The sequence below is a fragment of the Micropterus salmoides genome, unplaced genomic scaffold (assembly GCF_014851395.1).
Source record: "Micropterus salmoides isolate LMB-PRFRI ecotype aquatic unplaced genomic scaffold, ASM1485139v1 Ms_hic_scaffold_1, whole genome shotgun sequence".
Lineage (NCBI taxonomy): Eukaryota > Metazoa > Chordata > Actinopteri > Centrarchiformes > Centrarchidae > Micropterus > Micropterus salmoides.
Window position 1 is genome coordinate 57,832,794 of NW_024040040.1, and position 20,000 is coordinate 57,852,793.

The 20,000-nt window shown below is 39.9% G+C and overlaps 1 protein-coding gene across 1 annotated transcript in view; it reads left to right on the forward strand.

Moving 5' to 3' along the window:
- The window catches only part of LOC119888799, a 38,799-nt gene extending 23,935 nt beyond the window's left edge, over window positions 1–14,864 (forward strand). The window contains exons 2-7 of the mRNA XM_038699571.1: window positions 1,389–1,683; window positions 3,885–3,956; window positions 4,406–4,516; window positions 5,381–5,490; window positions 7,678–7,793; window positions 13,734–14,864. Coding sequence (XP_038555499.1) covers window positions 1,389–1,683; window positions 3,885–3,956; window positions 4,406–4,516; window positions 5,381–5,490; window positions 7,678–7,793; window position 13,734 — 705 coding nt within the window. The 3' untranslated portion in view covers window positions 13,735–14,864. The remainder of the gene's footprint in view (window positions 1–1,388; window positions 1,684–3,884; window positions 3,957–4,405; window positions 4,517–5,380; window positions 5,491–7,677; window positions 7,794–13,733) is intronic.
- The last annotated feature ends 5,136 nt before the right edge of the window (window positions 14,865–20,000 follow it).

Genomic DNA, 20,000 nt, shown 5'->3' on the forward strand with positions numbered 1-20,000 from the left:
CGGCAGGTTTACAAGATGTTTAACCCCAGTCATTTACACTGAAGCCACTAAGTTGCATCAGGTATAATTGGGCATCCAGTTGGGCACAGCAGTGTGATACCCCAATAACTGGAGCACACCCTTTGGGCCCCCCTTTCTAAAAATGCGAACCACCACGCGCTCTGCCACACCACAGGCACGGTCTTCAACCTCCACGTGACACTGTAAAGGTCAGTCAAGACAGACCAACAATGTCCAGGGCCTTTAGTATCTCATGGTGAATCTCATCCACACCTGAGCTTCTTGACTGCGTCAGTAACCTATTATATGGGTGAGGTTCCCCCAAGTCTTAAAATGTTGCATCCTCCACAGCAGACTTGTTGGTCAGGTTTGGGGGTTCCTCAAGTACTGTTTCACAGCTCTACAATATTCAGCAGAGTCAGGAAGTGGACACAGGGAGCAGGAGCAGGAACAACCGTCGACTGGACACGTAGAGCAGGAGTCGGCCGGACGGCTGACAGAGAACCAGGCGGGACTGGCGGTACCTCTTTGGTACTGAATATCATAGTCTCTGTTGTGCTAGCCGGCTGAATCTCAATGAAGCTAGGGGACAGAATCTCTGGGGCTCTGATCAGCTGAGTCTGCAAGATGCTAACAAGCTGAATAAGCAGTGCATAGTGTAGTGTTGGATTGATGTTTGGAACTAAAGGCTTGCTGGCCGTTCCTCTGTGTTACACAACAAACTCCCCTCTCCATCTCTGACTCACGTTTCCGCCCCGCCCTCCTGAAAGAACTCGCCTCTGGTAATTAGCATAATAGGTTCCCTTTAAGCGTAAGTGTGTAGTTGAAGCACGTGGGCAGGCAGACATGTTGCTCCTGTACTGAAGCCATGACATATGAGAAATTTGTCGTTTACCTCTTCTAACATATGTTAATAGCCCAAATGGATTATGGATTTCTTATAGTATCTAGCCATGCAGAGGTTTTGAAGTATCTGTCCACCCCAATACAATGGAGGTGCGAATGCTGAAAAATTACAGGAATGTGTCTTAATAGAAACAATGTCTGATGACAAATGTTCCCAGTGTGTTTTGTGGATTATCCAGAGGAAGTGAAACATTATTCACCTCCATTGTGTTGTATTGTTTTTTTTTGTTTTTATTTAAGGATTTTGTTGCATTCCTGTTTCCTCTTTCCATTTGCTTGAACCATTGTTATTTTTCATGGATTTCACTTGTAAGGTCTCTTTTAAAACAATTTGCAATGTTTGATAAGTCCTCAGTAGATAAACTGCTATTATTAATTTTATTATAAATCATTAATATTATTATTACATAGAAGAAGTAGTAGTAGTATCTTTATAATTGTATTAAGAGGTTTAAAATCTTGTGTTTTGATGTGAAGATTAGCGCCAAAAGGGTGTGAAGCATATTAAGCCAATAACATCTTCCCTTGTGTTATTCTGTGTTACGCTGTCACCTTTCATTTGCATTCTATGTAACGCCCCATCTCTCTGTCATCCTCCCCTGCTTCTTCATTGCCTCTCCCTTAACTCCATTTTGCGCTTTCTTTCTCCACGTCTCTTCCTCCTTCCTGACCCCTCTCCGGCTATAGAGCCTGCTGCTAAGGAGGCAGAGGTTGCCCGCCGCTTCTCTCTCACCTCATCTTCCTCCTCCTCCTCCTTCGCTACGAGACGCACAAAAGGTACCTGATTAGTCCAAAGTATTCCTGCCTCCACGTTTTGCCTTATTGCTACATCTTGCTTTTACACTCTGTACTCTATGTCTTTCTCTGTTCTGTTCACATTCAGTACTCTTACACAGTCAGGTGCACAGCCAACTACTGAATGTGCACAGATGCTGTTCACAGAGTGGTGCAGCTCAACAGGTAGAAGGCTAATTATTACCCTGCATTTCTTGATAGGCTCATTCTGTGGTGCAGTGTTGAATACAATGGTGAGTAAATGAAGACCTTTGGTCAGATTATTATAAAGTAAAGAAAGGCCAATACAAACAAAACATTTCTTTGCTAGGTGACAGTGGTGTTTTCAGCTTAGCAGAGATTAAAGCGCTTTACAGTGCATGTCACATTCACCCCATTTATACACGGATGACAGAGGCTGCAATGCAAGGTGTCAACTGCTCCATCAAAGAAACGAATCATTCTCACACACACACTCCCACACCAGGCATCAAACTGCACATCTTCAGATTAGTGGGCGACCCACTCCACCTCTAAGCCATAGCTGTCCCAGTAGGAGGAATGCTTAGAATTGTTATATGATATATTCAGGGTTAATTTTGAGGTAGAAAAATGTGTTCCAATTAAAAGATGAGAAAACAGTGTTCAGGTGGGTTTGAAGGAAGCAAGGGAATAAGAATTTTGATGAGATGACATTTGGAATGTAGCATAGTGGCAGTAGAAGTGCAATTTACTGCAGGAATACAGATGAGAGGCAGGAGGGGAATTAAAAACACCAGAGAAGAACTATTGAAGTTGTCCCTTGAACTATTCCCACTCAGTTTGTTCTTTATTTTTATGGTATTTTTCTTTTTCAATAACATAGGACTGATGAGAGCGCTATGATGGCTGTGAAGTGCTCAGCTCGGAATGAGGCTGTAGCTTTTTGGCATCTTATTTTGAAATGTCATCCCCCTTGTGCACTAATATCAGGAAACACACAGCTGCACTATACTATAAGTATGCCACAATGTACCCTTATTTTATACATGTATGTATCATGCAGATTTAGTAAGTGGCCCTGGTGGGGTTGATTTTCCTAATCTCAGTGTTGTTAATCCCATTTACAAATTGAGGATAATTAACTTGTTTATTATTCCAGAAAAAGACATTTTAACATCTCACTGTAGGGAAAAAGCAGGCGTAAATAATAAAATGAATGATGACTGAATTCTGTTTAGTCACTTTAATTTCAGGTTCCTTGTATTGTTCATGCTGTTCATGTGTATCATGGCTAACTTGGAAAACCGAGCCATTGTTAATGTTGTTAGTAACGCCTGTGCTTTTCCTACTATGAAGAGTCAAAATGTCTGCTGTGAAAAAGACCCCTTTTCAGACAAGTACTGCACTCTGCAAATGTACTAGCATTTTACAGGATGGTTTCACATTTGAATAAGGCCCTTGAGTAACATATCTGTAAAAGTTATAGCAGGTATAGGACCTAGTAATACTGTATATACAAAACACTTTATGCACTAACAAAGATTCAATTTAATGCTGTCATATTAACACACAGCTATAGCATGCACAAGGTTAAATACACAGAAGGAGGTATTTAACATGCAGCAAATTAATCCAAAACATTCAAAATTTGACGTTGATGTTTTTTGTGCTGAAGAAAATCAAGTCCGTTTAATCCAAGAAAGATAATTTATTTCACACCTGATGACCCTCAAAAATGTATTTTGTTTATTTTATTCACAAAAAGTAAAGACTTCAACTTCCATTTATGCCAGTAAGAATATCCAGCAAACAACTCTCAAGTCTTCCAACTCTCATGATGGTCATTAATTAAGTCAGTCGTTCAGCGGCCTACATTTTTAAAACGTACTTGTGCAACAGGTAAAAGAGAACTGAGAACAGAGTTTTCTCTTGATATACTCTTTCCCATTATTGCTGTTCCCCAGTAGGCCACTGCTACCTCTGTGTACCAGATGACAGTGACAATTATCATACGATTGTGGTTCTTTTCATAATGGTCTGTCATAACAAACATATGTGTATATATATATATATATATAATGTGTGTGTGTCAAAAAGCTGTTATTTTAACAGATAATGTTGCAGGTTTCATGTCTGAAGGGCTTGTTGTCTAAAGGGGGTTTGTGGGTAATGCTGTCAGTATCTAATTATGCTTGTGGTTGCATGTTATTTCCTCTGGCCAGGTCCCCTCTCTGCTAGCATAAAGAGCAAGAGACACGAGATAAAGAGTGACCCCACTCCCTTTGGTTATGAAGGTATATGGACATGCAAAAATAGGGCATGTATATAATGTACAGTCTTCGAGCATGCTGGGCCTTTTAGCCTGTTGTTTGGTTAATTAGGCACCTCTTTTTGTATTTGTGGATGATATGTGCTTGCTCACTTTTCGAATTTTCCATTTCTGGCCTGCTGTGTTGACTTGTTGTGATTTGTGATGTGACGTTTCAAAATGCATGAGCATCAAAGAGAATCAGATAAAATATTTTGTTGTAGTTTTTGTGTGTTGAGGGGTTTGTTGGTTTTTAGGCCCATTGACTACTTGGTTGATTTCTGCATGAGTAGAGTTGCACTGCTCTCTTTACTAGAAAGACTGAATCTCATTACACTGAATCTATCACGACCCTCATGTTTTAACTTTTGGTTGACGATGTTAAGGGACGATCATGATGAAAAGTATGGTATAAAGCATTTGGCTTCCCTCCAGATACTTTGCGTGGTGCTATGGCTGCAGTCGGGAAACGTCAGAGCATGATTAGCAGCACTGCTACTGCTGCTAGTGACACCTCAGCTTTCCCTAGATCCACCTCCCAACCAGGTAACCACATAGGAGGACTCATTTGTGTGTGGTTGTCTTCTTGGTGGAATTGATTTCAGTGTTAACATATAGTTTGTTTTAGTATTGTCTTCTTTCCATAGTTTCTAATCCATAACTTCATCTTCTTTCTGCAGATATTGATTTCTACCCATAGATCGATCTTAAAGAAGTAGAGTTAGATGGAGGCAGCTGGAATGCTACCACTAGTTCCCTCTCCAAACAGCTCCAAACAGCTTGTGCAGCACAGTCCAAGAGTTCTGTAGCCAAATAAGTGTACTTTTGGTCAACAAGTCCTCATACATCAGTAACAAAAATAAGCTAGTAGCTTAGCTCACTACATTTTCCAAGCTTGCCCAACACTGATTATTATTATTGTTATTGTATATTTAAAAATCAAATATAAAAATGGTTCATTGGGCTTTCTGACTTGGTGCACTCTCTAAGGGCCAGCCACCACTGCTATAAACCATCCACCAATTAACAATGACCTCCTTCTTAAGAAAACATTACAATACTTGTACCAATGATTTGGATTACCACAAGAGGTCGCTTGTCAGGGAAAACATGTTGTTTTAAACATTTGTGGCATTTTCCAAGAATGTGTTTCAGTGACCAGCAAACTGTCAATGATAATTATAAATTACATTACTTTCAGAGACATTTTCTGTATGAGAACGTTGGCTAGAGGTTCAATTATTGCAAACAGATTCATCACGCTTTCACAAGACAAATTACTTAACTGCACAGCATCATTGCTGTCCTGTCAATAAACAGGAAAAACACCATCTTCTGCCAAGTGGAAAAGTAATCTCCTTGTTTATGAGTACATTGCAGTGGTTAATAATCTGTATTGATTCCCGTCAGGCTGGGTCCAGCGGCGTCTCCCTTCTATGGACGCAGACGACTTTGAGACGATCCCCTCCAGTGCAGAGGAGTCCTCCAACTCTTCAGAAGAGGAAGGCAACAATAAAAATGTAGGAAACACTCAAGATTGCAGCTCAAACCCAGATATCATATAACACTCATGACTGGGCCTAGTTTTAAAATGTATTTAATGGTGAAACTTTACAAAACTCAAAGTTGCAAATCATTTTGAATTAAAACAAGACAAGTTCAGGACCAACCAACAATTTGAAACCTTGACTCAAATGAAAAATGTAGCTCGACTCGACTCATTCCGGCTCTGCTGGGTCACGTCAGCTTTCTACAATCACTCACCGGCCCTTGAAAGCTCTCCACTCATCCTTCACTTTTCACTCCTTTCTACTAAATCCCCTTCTGATCCCCCTGAAAGAGGCTTCACTGCTTAATTATTTCCCGTGGACATGTGTCTCGTTAGCAGTGGGCATCTGACATTTAAGAAGAAAGTGAGGAGAGAGGAAAGACAGTGAGAATTATAGCTGCACAGGTCTGCTGGCTGTGGAAGCCAATGATAATCTGTGTGATGTACAGTAGAGAGCCACACAGGCACACAAGCAACACACAAACTGAGCATGTAAGTGGCATACACAAGCACACACTCTCTTTTTTAATTTTGCATCATGCGATAGATGACAAATTCAAATATTTCCATTTTTTAAAAAATCGAGAATTTGTGAACTCAATACAACTTGCAGACAGCAAAGAATAAGTGAGACACCCAACTTTCTGTGGTGTATTGATGTAATCAAAACTTCATACTCATCTACACTGTACAATATTACAGTACAAACTAAAATAGTCAATCGTTTCGCAAAACTGTCAAGGAGAGGGCAGTTTGCAGTCATCCTGTCAAATTACTTTTGATCCCTTTCTGTGCTATGCTGATTTATATGTTTTTATAAGCAAGCAGTCAAGAGGAGAGTGAATGCTGGACTTGAGTTCATAATTAATTGGATCAAGTGTGTGTGATGTTCTTGTTGTGGTGTTTAACCTCCCAAACAAGCTGATGGCTGCAGTTTTAACGAACAAATCCAGATTTCACTTTTTTCAACAACCTTTTGCATTTCTTCAAAATTTACCATAACTCAAAGACTTAGAAACCCTACAGTTTTGAGGGGAAGCCTAATTAATGTGCACAAACTGCAGCTACAACCTGGACATGAGATGAGCAGCAGAGCACCATCAGGCAGGTTTCCTCGCATCAGAACCAGCTCTGCATGGACTGCATGACTATGAAACTTTATAGCTAGATTTCACCACACCACTATCACCTGCTCATATTTATTTATACTATGTATAATATATAACCACTAAGGTCACTTTATGTTGTTATTTATTATCATTTTCACAGAATTCATTTTTACAGCATGAATTACCGTTTGTTTGTTTGTTTGTTTTTTTATTTTATCCATATTTTCATAATATTCTCAATGATGACTCTGCTACAAATATTTAACAGGGAGATTCCAACCAACGAAAGTGATGTGACATGACCAGCTACAGTAGATCATTTAACAAGAGTCACCACTCTCTCTAACTTTAAAACACTATTATGTAAGATTAGTTTTTTTGTGTGAGCAAGTGTGACAACACAAGACATAGCAATATTACAGTATTATTTAGAAAGAATGCCAGCTCGTCATCTGTCTTGCAGCCTTTTATTTCACGTAGCTCTCGCCAACATCTTTTTCTCTTTTCAGCTTCCTCCGTAAATGTCCTTTATGGTCTCATTGCCTCTTCCATTAGCTAACGTTATGTCCATAGAGGCTGCTGAGCCCGGTTATGTTGCCTTCTCTCCCGGCTGCGGCGGCGCTCTCCTCCAGCAGCAGCATACCAATACCAAACTTGGGTGGCAAGCTGGCCAACAAAGCTAGACAGCAGCTGACGCAGAAGCACTTACAGTAACGTCACCGATGTCCGATGTGTTATGTAGTAAGTTTGCCAAAATATACTCAATATTTATAGCCGTATATACGTAAAACCTCTTTGCTCGAGTCGACAACTTAAGACAGGCAAACATCAAGCAAGTTATTACTGACTTAGTCCAACAGAAGGCCAGCGCAGCACCTGTCCTGCATCCTTTCAGTTCGTTTAGCCCACACCGACAAGTAAAAGCCAATCCAATATTTACTCTTTTCTGTCCTCTTGCTTGGTCAACCTCATGTAATCGGCTGCTGGGATTTCATGTGAATGTAATTTCAAATAAATGCAGAGTTGGACTCAGTCGATTCTTTCTGCAGGGTGACAGTGGTCGTTACCGGGTGCAGCTGACCTATGAGTCTCGTGAAGCGAGCGACCTCTCTCTGGAGAAAAGTGACCTGGTCCAGTTTCTAGAGGAAGCGGAAAACAGACACTGGTGAGTTCTAGCTAGCTCCACCACACAACTGTTGGAAATTAGAGAGAAGTTAAAAAGAGACTAAAACAAAAAGTACATGTGAAGGACAGCATAACTAATATCAGTTTACAAGCAAACCAAATCTCTAACTCTGTAATCGCTCATTTTAAATGTTGAGAAAGCTCTTACAACTGTTGTCACAATTATAAAACACTATTTAGTTTACCATGTGGCGCTGCAGCTTGGATGACATTTCAGCCACGATTAAGCCACTAGGCTAGTTTGTCTTTGTTCCATTCTGACAAAAGAAACAAAAAAATATGTAAATGAGAACAACTATATCATTTTGAGAAATAGCCATGGGTCCTGATATACTGTAAAAAACATGGACGCAGTCTCCACGACGTCACCCATAGGTTTTTGAAGAGAAGATGTGTAGGGCCATCTTGGCAGTCCCTGACTCCAGCTAATCCAAAAATAGACAAAGAGTTGGAGCTGAGACGGGCCAAATGAAAGACCTAGCGCAAGGGTCAGCAAATAAGTCTGACATCGGACCAAATTTTTTTCCAGCCGTTACATGACGGGCCAGAACATTATTTCAGTTAAATTATTTCAAACCGTTGGGTACTCATGTGCATGTTTAGCTCAGTGGGTAAAGTGAGGGACTCCCGTTGGAAGAGTTGTATGATAAATCTCCGGCAGACTTTTTTTTTCTCCCTTGTTAAACAAATTGATTAGCCTATAAGGACACTTTTGCACATGCTCACAATAAAGCATGTGCTGCAGTGCGTGTGCATCCCGGCGTTTGATCCACATTCAGAAACATATGGACACTAATTTTCATTTCCCTGAGAAACAGTGAGGCGGTTGTTTAAATTTTTACATGGCATTGACCAAATGTACAGTATGAGCATACTGTACTGTAAAGGGAGAGCCTGGGGCATGAGAGTCAGTGTCACTGGGGGTCCTGGGCCCTGTTGATGAGGGACACTGCAGACACAAAGAAATTATTCTTTGGCATAAGGCTTTGGTCCTGATGGACTGCAGCCTCCTGCCCGAGGGGTGTCTAAAACATTTTGTGTCTGGGGTGGGAGGGGTCAGCCACAATTTTTTCTGCTCACCTCAGAGTCCTGGAGGCGTACAGGTCCTGGAAGGATGGCAGATTGTTTAAACAACAACAATGGTACAATTTAATACAGGACTGTAGGTTAGGTTGCAGTACATGATGATGGCTTCTACTTTTCTCATCACTTGTCTATGTTGATTCTTGATAATTTAACACTATCTTTGGAGATATTATGAGTCACTAATAGACTGGCTAATGTGCTTTGATTTAAATAAGTAATTGCAGTTATGATAAATCCTATTTATTTTAATGTTTAATTTTTTTTTTTACACACACACACACACGCTTACTGTTTCATTTAGTTATTTATTTTATTTAAATTTTTTATATTTTTAAATTTTTTTAACACACACACATGCTTACTATTATATTTATTTTATTTTATTTTCAAACACACACACTTACTGTTTTATTTAATTATTTAATTACAATTTTTAAGCTTTAATTAATTTTTTAATGAAATGTATGGGGTTGATTATTCTTATGTAGTTTGTATGATGCTTTGGCAATATTGTTGTTACACATTCATGCCAATAAAGCTAATTTGAATTGAATTGAAAGAGAGGGCAAGAGAGAAAGAGAGAGAGGGATGGAAGGAGAGAGGGGAGGGAGGCAGCCTACACAATATCCACACAGAGGTACTGACAGTGAAGGTAATGTTGCTATAGACTAAATGAAAAATGGTACAGATATTTATAATAGTGTTAATGATAACAGTCGTAATGTTAATGATTATAATAACAATAATAACAACAGGACTAGTAACAATAGTTGTAGCAACCACAGATCCAGACTCCACAGCTCCAGAGCCAGAAAACCTGCAGGAAGTGATAGGAGGAGAGAGGAGAGGGACGAGAAAGCACAAGACTACCAGAAAGGGGAGAAGTTGTGTTAGTAACATGCAATAATGGGATGAGGTTACATACAGAGGGAGAGAAAGTAGAGGAGAGAGGAGCTCAGTGCATCATTTATGCATACAATATGTGCCTGTTAGGATGTTGTTTGTGGAAAACTATCTAAATCTGTAAAACCTGTATCCCTATTTTTCAGGGTGTACATGTTTATATTTGAATCAGGCTGGGTAACAACTGAAATGTGTTTTTTTGTAGCACAGTATCAAACTGTCAACCACCATCAGATTTCATAATCTTATTTAATTAAAAACTTTTAATTTGATCATAAATGAAACCAGAATTTTGCCATTTTTTAGACTATTGTATTTTCTTGTACAGCTGATTGTATTTAGATATAATTTAACATTTGTGAAATCAGCATATTCTGTTAATTGAAAAAAATATATTCTGTAGAATGTTTGTATTCCTCAAAGGTTTTGGTTTGGTATTGTGCTGAATCGCTGAAATCAAACCTAATATTGCATCAAATGAATCATTACAAAACACTTCCCAATCCTGTATATAAACCTGGACAAATTAGCACGAACACCTTACACTGTCAGGACGTGCCAGTGATATGTGCGTCATGTGTGTCATACCTTGTGACACACTGCCACTCTGTCCACAGTGTGTGCTGCCTCTAGCCTAATGCATGCTGGGCTCCAGCCTCCCATGACCCTGAAGCACAAATGGATATAAAAATGGATGGATGGACCTTACAATATAATGCAGTGCAAAACAACAACACTATAAACTTCAGATATTGAGTTGAATCCACCCCCTCTGACAGGGTATCAAGAAAAATCGGACATTAAGCTTCAGTGCGGCAGCATTTGATGCAGAGCTGTTGGATTGTGTTAAATTGTATTAGTGTTCATGGTATTTTGTAGTTTTGCATAAGGAAAGCCTTTTTCAGCTTCCTCCACTGCTATCTGTTATCATTACCCACGCCATGCTTCCCTGGTTATAAGTCTATCTTGAGTTTGGTCCACATTTATCAACCAAACCTGAGGAAGGAAATGAGAGCAGTGCAACAGCTGCTCCTCTGCTGCCCTGCTCTCTTTCTCTACCAGGATAAAAGGCTCAGTGCGGCTCGTTTGGGAATAAAATTTTATTCACTAACATTACCTTGATGAAACAGTGGGAGATAGAACAACAAAACGACTAATGACTAATGGCCTATTGCCAAATCAAAGGAGGCTGCTGAAAACACGGTGGCTTCAGATGAATAATAAATCATCAGTTTCATTCACCCTAGCTCAGCCATCTATCCTTTTGACTCACCAGAAAAACAGGGGCTACTGCCTTTATGGAGAAACAGTCTCTGGAATCCATCGCTGAAAGAGTGGTTTGGTGTAATGAAAGCTCTCTGCATTTGGAAGTGACTAATCCTCTTTCAGATAAAAGCTCGACTTGCGTTGAATATGCTCTTTTTTCATCAGCTCATGCATATTTCAGCCCTTAAAACAACCTCCTGTCGTCTGCATCTGTGGGTTTTTGCTGCTAAAAGGTCCCACACACTCGCCTCTACTGTACATTTGAGGAAAATAAAGAATTCTGAAGTCCTACCTTTTTTATTAGCTTTTTTTTTGGATCAAAGTTCATACAACTGTATAGAACTTTACACAATGTGCCTTATGAACTGTGTGTGTCACATACACCCTCAAATATGTATGTGCATGGGTGTGTGTGTTTGTGCATTTGTGTATGTCCATGTGGATTTAGCTACATGATTTGTGTGTATAGATAGGCTTCTGGGAAGTGTGTGTTTGTGTATGTGTCTGTGTCACTTTTTCCAACACAAGCCGTAATATGCTTGCTAACGTACGTCCCATGAGTGTGTTACACCTCTCCAGATTTTGCCTTTCATTTCACACCCACAGTGCACACAGTGTCCCTGTGGCAGCCCCTGTGGGCTTGCTGTTAGCAATGTGTGGTATATTTGTGTAAGGACTGAGAACACATTAGCACACCTGAGCACATCCTGACCAGTATGATCAGAATAAAGAGGGAATCATTTCACTCTGATGTGTAATGTCAGAGTCTTGCAGACACTACCTTTGTCTTCAAAGCCAAATTTTACCAAAGGTAGAGGCTGGTGGCTCAACTGGAAAAAGAGGCAGATTACAGTCATGATTTGGGAATCACAACTGATCAGACCGAGTTGGACAGAACTGATTCCAGTCAGGCCAGTCGCTGTTCCTGCAGACAAAGTTAAAGAGAGATAAAATCATACCATCCGAAGAATTACGTTTGTATTAGATGATTCATCAGATAACTGTTTCTGTCCAGTGCCAATGTTCAGTGTAACCTTTTAAAAAGAGAGGTGAGAATAACCCACACTTTCCAGTAGCTGCAGTCTCCAGAAGAACCTAGAAGTTGTTTTGCTTGTGACGCAAACAGCATTGTTCACATACTTGCCTGCGTGCTTTGCGTGTACCTGGAGGTTTAAACGTAAATCCACTAGGGGGCAGATCAGGGCTAGATCATCCTTCCTTGACAACCTCCAAATTTGCACGTAAGCAAACCAAACATAGCGACACTCAAGGAGGTTGTGATTTTAATGAGACATCATTACAATCTCGCTAATTGCAGACTAGCTCCAGGAGTTTTATTGTAAACATCCCGCCATAAATCTCCTTTTTTTTAAAGTCTGCTGCTGACCACCTTCTTCTTTTGTGTTTAATGGCGGTTGGAAAACCAACTGCATACCACCACCACCTGGGCTGGTGTGTGGAACAGGAGATGCTGCTGACCTGCCAGTCAGGTTGACATACTGCAACCACGTTCATGTGCTGAATTGCATCTCGCTGACGTGTAGCGTTAATTTGTGGAGACGTGCACAACCTACGCTCCAGAGGAACGCAGGATGCGCGTGGCAGCCATTGCGTACGCGAACATGCAGTTAAAAGCAAGTATATCAGGGGCTTAGCCCTCCCCAATAACTTTTATCAAGAGTTTTAAATGTAAATGCTCCGTATTTGTATTTGGCCGTTAATCGGAAGGTCGGCGGTTCAATCCCCAGCTCCCCCTGGTCGTGTGTCGAAGTGTCCTTGGGCAAGATACTGAACCCCGAATTGCCCCTGGCGGCTGTTCCGCCAGTGTATGAATGTGTGTGAATGATAGTTTTGGTTTGAGCACTTAGGCTCAGTGTGTGACTGGTGAATGCAGATGTAGTGTAAAAGTGCTTTGAGTGGTCAAAAAGACTAGAAAGGCGCTATACAAATACGGAGCATTAACATTTACAATAGAGTGCAGAGGACAATGCAGGCAATTTTCAGGCTGGTGTTACGTTACTCTTAAGGTACCATATATTTCTGTCATACTGGCTAAAATTCACAAATCCAGTTTAGGTCTTTTACATGTTTCTAAACATGTTCAAAGGTGAGGACATCTGGTCAACCAACCATCAGTCTAGTGGCTTCATTGACAATATTTCAATGAGACTTGTATGTGAAACATGCACAGCCCTTACTCTCCTTCTCTTTTTTTGATAGTGTGTGACAAATTCCTCACATGCTATCTCTTCATACTCCTCACTTTCCCCTCTTTTCTGTTACTTTCATCTGTTTCTTCTTCTGTTTCTGAGGATTTCTTGGAGGACAGAATTCTATGCTCTAGCAGTTGACCTTCAGTATTGGTTAAGTGGAGCCCATTACCAGAAGCCCTCTTCACCTGTTTGTGTTGATTGCCCATTTATGCCGTCCCTATGATTTTTTATGCATTATACTGGGCTGATGTTGCAGTTATTGAACTCCTTACTATTATGTCTCCTTGTTTTACACTCCTATTAAAGCTGTATATTTTAGAGATTTATGTTGTATTGGCACTGCAGTACAGCTGTGCGTTACTCTTCTTGCCACAGTTTGTCCATGCCTGTTTTATATATCATTTAACACTTTTGAAAATGGAATCTAACTTCAGTCTTTATTGTTTTTCCAGATATCTTCAGTGATCTGCATACAGCAGCACTCTCCAACTTGAACGAAAATGAAGCAAGGACGTGTTTCAGGACAGCATATAAACATGGCTGACTACTGACAAACATTTTTTGTTGGATCACAAACATGGCTTATAACTCAACTGTAATTTGCTATGATGGGCTTTAAATATGAACAACTATTCATTTTCTACTTGTAGTTCTTAATGTTGGACTACAAATATGGCCTGCTATTGTTTTTCAACTGTAGTTTTTTCTCATTAAAGCTTCTCAGTGAAACCTCTGTAAAATGCTGGAACCTTTACATGCCTGAGTGCCACAGTGGGAAAGCCATATAAGAATTCTAATTCAAGGAAGTACCAGCTGCCAACTGTGGACTGAAGACTGCATGGATGTGGACACTGAACTTTATATCAAATTTGAATTAATTCAGATTACGCACTGTAGAATATGCAATTCCTGAGTGGTTGGGCTGGATACCTGGAAACTCAAATCCCATTTCTGACTCGGATAAACTCTTTCAGACCAGCCTCTGATGAGGCGCTTCAGCAGCTTCGCCTTTTCAGGCTCAAAATACTGACACTTTACAGTAGCTGCAGTCTCCAGAAGAACCTAGAAGTTGTTTTGCTTGCCTTTTTTTGCCCTGGTAGAGCACCCACATAATGGCATTACATATATGTATTATCTCAACTTGCTCGTTCTCCCCTTTTAGACTTGCATCTGTATAAATTGCTCCAAGACGTTAAGAGAGATCATATTTGACTTTATATCCCAGTTGTTCATCTCTGTGAAGGTGAAAAAATATTTATTTTATATATGGTTTAATCCATCAGAGGGAAAAAACTTGTTTCATATCCTCACGTGTTCTACATATAAAGCACTTTTTTGGACAGACACCTTTTATATGTATATCATTGTTTAGAGATCATCTCATGGTTCCTTTTGGCATAGGTAGCGCCAAGACATCATGCTTGGGGAGGTCAACATTTAGTGGTCAAACAGAACAGCTTTTGGGGGGGGGGGAGTCCAAGACGTAGTTCTCGGGACTGAATTTGTTATTATGTATTATGTTTGCTACATCCATTTACATATGAATCTAAAGCAAACAACAATGATAAAGGAATGTAACACTGTTTGCTTGTTTGTTTTTTGTCACTTGGTGCAGAAACTGCCATATAAAGCTGATATGGCTAACATGTTAGCAAAGAATTGCCAATTTACACAGAGACATAGAGTTACTTTGGGATTCATTTGGAGTTGTGTTTTTGACGTCCTGACATGTAAGTCAAATATTAACTCTCCATCTAGCTATTTTTTGGTCTTCAACTTTTGAGAGCTGCGTAAATTCTCTGTGTCGAGACAACCTAATCGCTAACTTTGTCTGTCTGCCTTCTGGTCACAAGCAAGATGGCTTGTTTGCCTAAGGCAGCCTTCTGCTGTGTCCAGAAACAAGGAGTAGCACCAAACAGTGAGTGCCGGCCATAAAACCAAAACAATGAGCTAAAAGAGGCTATTAACATCCATAGAGCTGAGCGGAACTGCAGAGCTGGGTGATAATTCTCTACGGATTATCATTACCAGCAACCCCATTCACATGCCACATAGTTATTTGACTCAATATTTAAATAAAATTATTGATTGGTGTGGCTTTAAAAGAAACATGTGTCAACAATTGAGAAAATCAATCTATACCTATCTATCAACAGTTACATTACTTTCCAGCACAAAAAGCCTGAGAGAAATAAATGAATCATAATGTGTTTCCAGTTTTTCCGTTATACATGTACAGTTAATAACAGACAGAAGAAGCCAAATGGCTTTTGATGGAAATTAAGCATTACAGCAGTATATCTCTTCTTCAGATGGCTGGGGTGGTGGTTTTAACAAATCTCTTTAGCATAATGGGATTTTCAATAGCAAGCTTTTTGAGCACATTTCACTCTTTTGCTGCATGTCAGAAGCTCTCAAAAGGCCGGACATGTACAAGCATTGTACTTTTATGCATTTTAAGACTTGATGTAGAATAGCTCCGCTAAAGATGTTACAGATATGAGTTTGCAAGAATGTTGAAGAATGTGTAGACTTTATACCATTGTGAGTAAGCTAATTTTCAATGGATATTATTTCAAATATTGAATTAATTCATGGACACAGATCTCGTCATGTCCTCTTGATTTATCTCCACAGAGACCAGATTGATTGTATTCTAACCTTAAAATTCCTTTTTTTGAGTGCCGGGTCATTTGGCCGAATCCAAGCAATTGTTCAGCTTTCAGCAATATCAGATTCAGGAGAGTTTGCTTACACCAGTGTTTTTGTTACCTGGGATTTATTACCCAGGGCCCCAATGGGGGGAGGGCCCTTGAGAATCCTGGAATGAAAAGGTTTTTTTTGCAATGTTATATTTTAAAGCAAGTAGTTTCATAACGATGTTAAAATTGGCCGAACAAATCGGTTGAGAGACTGAACTTTGCATACCCCCCAAAGAAATTTCAAAATAGTGGAGGCTCTGAGGCCCCTCTCACCCCTTCCAATAGAAGCAAAATAGTGTAGTCTGCCACACACTGGGATTTATCTCTAACTCTGATTTCTGATGTAGGAGCATAAATGTGTCTTGTGACAGTCATGTCTGTTGAAATCAAGTTACCAAAAAAGAAAAGAAAGAAAGCAAAGTGAAAGAAAACAACTGCCAACTAATTTCTCTCAAAACAAAGTTGAGCACAGTCACAACTTGCATTTAAAGAATAGTTTAAGCTGATATCAGAAGTTTAGATTGAAGGCAGGAATCTAGCTTGATGCATATTTGCATAGTAGGCCAGAACATAAGTTATTATCAGCATCATAAATTAAACTTTCTGAAGTTTGAATTATTTTGATTTTAGGCCTACATTCCTTTGAACCACTAACTTACACTGTGGAAGATAAATTAAATGGGCTGAAATTGTACAAATGGCAATGTAATCATTTATTTGAAAGTTGATTCTTGTTTCTGCAAATCAAACATGACTCTAGTGAAGTCTTGCTCCGTTTAATAGTATAGTAAGTGTTTACTCAATGTAGGGCTTTCACAGCTATGATTTCAGCTTTGTCTTGTATGTCTTGTTAATGAATGCTTCATTAAACATGAAGAAAAAACATGTATTATTGTTATTGTTATAAACATGATAGTCAGCAATCCTCATTTAACCATAGTAAAGTAATTGTAGGATACAGTGTGTTGATAAAAGAGGACTGAAATGTGGTGGGATTTCAAACTGTGTAGACTTAAGCACAAATCACAGATTTGTATTACTCGTAGGTGTCATTTACGCTGGGGACTGCAAAATCAGGTCACGGACTGAGACCGACCAAACAGGACACAGGATTACACTAAAACATGGAAACCTAAGACTAGGGACTCAAGCAGGTAAAAAACATGCAGATAAACATAAGAACTAACTTTGCTACAAAACCCTAAACATGACAAGATCAAATAAAGTTTATAGAAACACAGAACCCAAAACCATGAAACCAGATACAGAGTAAACTAGGACATGTGAATGAATAATAAACAAGGCTTCATAGAGAAACACAGAACCAAAAACAGACTTAAACAGGATCAGTAGAACACAGAACAGGCGAGAGATTAATTGACTATCAAAATTGTCGTTAGCTGCAGCCCTACTTTGGGAAGCTGTCAACGGCTTATATACTAACGTAGCTAGCTACCTAGCTAGCAATAGCGCTTTCGGTCTAGACAGGGCGTCTCACCCTTACCCTAACCATCACAGGGGGGTGTTCCTAACCCTAAGTCAGCGATTGTATGCATGGCGACTAGCTAACCCTACAGCTTTGCACGTTATCCGTAATAGCAGCTAGGGTTAGCCTCCTTTGTGTTGCTACTTTGTTAAATTGTTGTCATTATTAGAAATAAGAAATGTACCGCTGAATAAGGTTTTTCATATCTTAAGTATAATCCTATTACATCATAGTGAACAGTTTAATCTCCAGTGATTACAAACATTTGGTTTTCTTTATTTGAAAGATTTAGTTGGATTATTTTGAATAGGCAGATTTTCAGTGACCTTCTTTGACTAACCGCTTTTGCGCACGTGCAGAACGGATCTGGCAGGCAGCACAGATTTGGTACCTACACTGTCCAAGGCCTGAAAGTGACCCGCATGTGCAGAATAATAAAACGACGCCACACGCAGCAGCCCGCTGTTGTGCAGAGGTAAACAAGCCACAGAGGTTAGCTCCGGTTAGCCGCGGTTAGCTCCTACTACTTCATTGCCGGTTTACTCCTGGTGTCACATCTAGGCGGGGCAGCTGGGGCTCAGGAGGTAGAGCGGGTTGCCTGTTAATCGGAAGGTCGGCAGTTCAATCCCTGGCACCTCCAGGCTGCATGTTGAAGTGTCCTTTGGCAACATACCGAACCCCGGCTGTTCCACCAGTGTATGAATGTAGATGTAGTGTAAAAGCGCTTTGAGTGGTCAGGCTATACAGAGCATTTACATGTACATCTCTCCCGAATTAAGACAAATGTTCAAAACTTTCCGTCCTTTCCATGACATCATTACTGTTTCTGCCGCTGTACAGCCCATCTGCCCAACAACTCTCTCTCGCTCTACTGCGTCTGCTGGGATAAGTAGCATGAATGTTACTTATACATGTTCTCGCAAAATGACCATGTGTTTTCAGGTGCTGTCATACTAACACTGTATTTTTAAAAACATATTCTGGTATTTCTTTTTCTAAAGGACTGCCAACACCATGTGATTTTTCATTTATTTCCCCTTGCTGACTAGCAGGTGAAAATGATGAAAGAAATTACTTTTTTCTTTAAAACTTGCTTGAGGTAGATCTTGTAGATAAAAAGTAGCCTTCAACAGAAAATAATCTATTTATTTGGACCCTAACAGTGAGCAGACCTTTCTCCTTTGTGCAAAACTACAAAAATGGCAACCAAAGTTGTAATAAAACTTTGTCTTCCTTATACAAACTCAAGGATTATTCAAGGGTATAAATTATAGAGCTCAATCCCCAGGCTCTCTACATTTTAAAGACAAGGTAGTGCAATTTAAAGAGCCATGGTTTCTCAAACCGTGGGCTGCGCAGACCTTGGGGTGTTGCTAAGTTGTCCCTGCTTGAAAACGTAATTGTGGTGAAAATATAATCTCTGTTCAGTTCTCAACACATCCATTTGCTGCTTCACAAAAAATAAATGTTGAAAATGCTGCGGTTGCTGCAAACTCATCTTTCGCATTCAAGAGGAACTCTTTTCATCAAGGGTCCAATCATACAACTATTTCCTTGCGACATACTTGACTTTCTCTGTGTGTCATTGTTATTTTGTCATAGCGGACTCATGACCAACAGGAAAACACAAGCATTTCACTTTGTGTTGTAACAGTGAATTTGGCGTGCCTGAAACAGCGAGAAAATATTGTCTCTTTGCTATCGGCTGAACAGAATATTAAACCGTACAAACTGCTATACTCATTAAGCGCAAGCCCTGAGAGAAAAAAGCACAGTGAGAAAGAGAGAGATGTGATCTTTTCCCAACACCTCCTTGTGTTCTTTCTCCCAGACCAGATCTGCTTTTCAATTTGCTTTTCCCAGATTAAAGCAGACAGAAGAAGTGCTTCATAAAGTCTTAAATGCTCTAGGTTTTCTGTCTGGCCTCAGACGCTGACATTGTTTAAGGCTGGCAACATTTGTGTTATTGTCTGTAGTGAGCTTAAAAGCATTAAAATAATCACAAGTGAAATATTAGGCTTATATTGATCCTACTTCTGACTTAACGCTGAGTTACTTCAGTAATTTTTAGCATCAACTTCAATATTACAGAGAAAGTATGTTTTGTTTCACCTGAGTTGAACTGGAAAGAAGTTTCTATGTGGACTTTCTGAGGCTACATCCACACTACTAGGTTTTCATTTTAACATGCAACACTTTTACTATGTTGATGCCTGCTGTCCAGACTAAGGCACTGCAACTTTTTCTACGAGGTTTGGCCGTTCATCCACACGGAAACGCAGTATCAGGTTACTGAAACCGAACATTTTTGAAAACTCCTGCCAGGGTTGCAGTGTTGTTGTGTAGACAGCGACGTCAGAGTGTGCGCCGTTATCTGCTGTGTCTGATGTTTTTCAGAGGTGTGTCAAGCAGGCCAGAGACTCTTTCGAATGTCCTTCAGAACTCGAAGAATGAAGTAAAAGCTCTCAATAAACTCGACATAAAGCATTGCTGCAAAAAACTTTCTCGCGCTTTTATTTTGGAAGCACAAT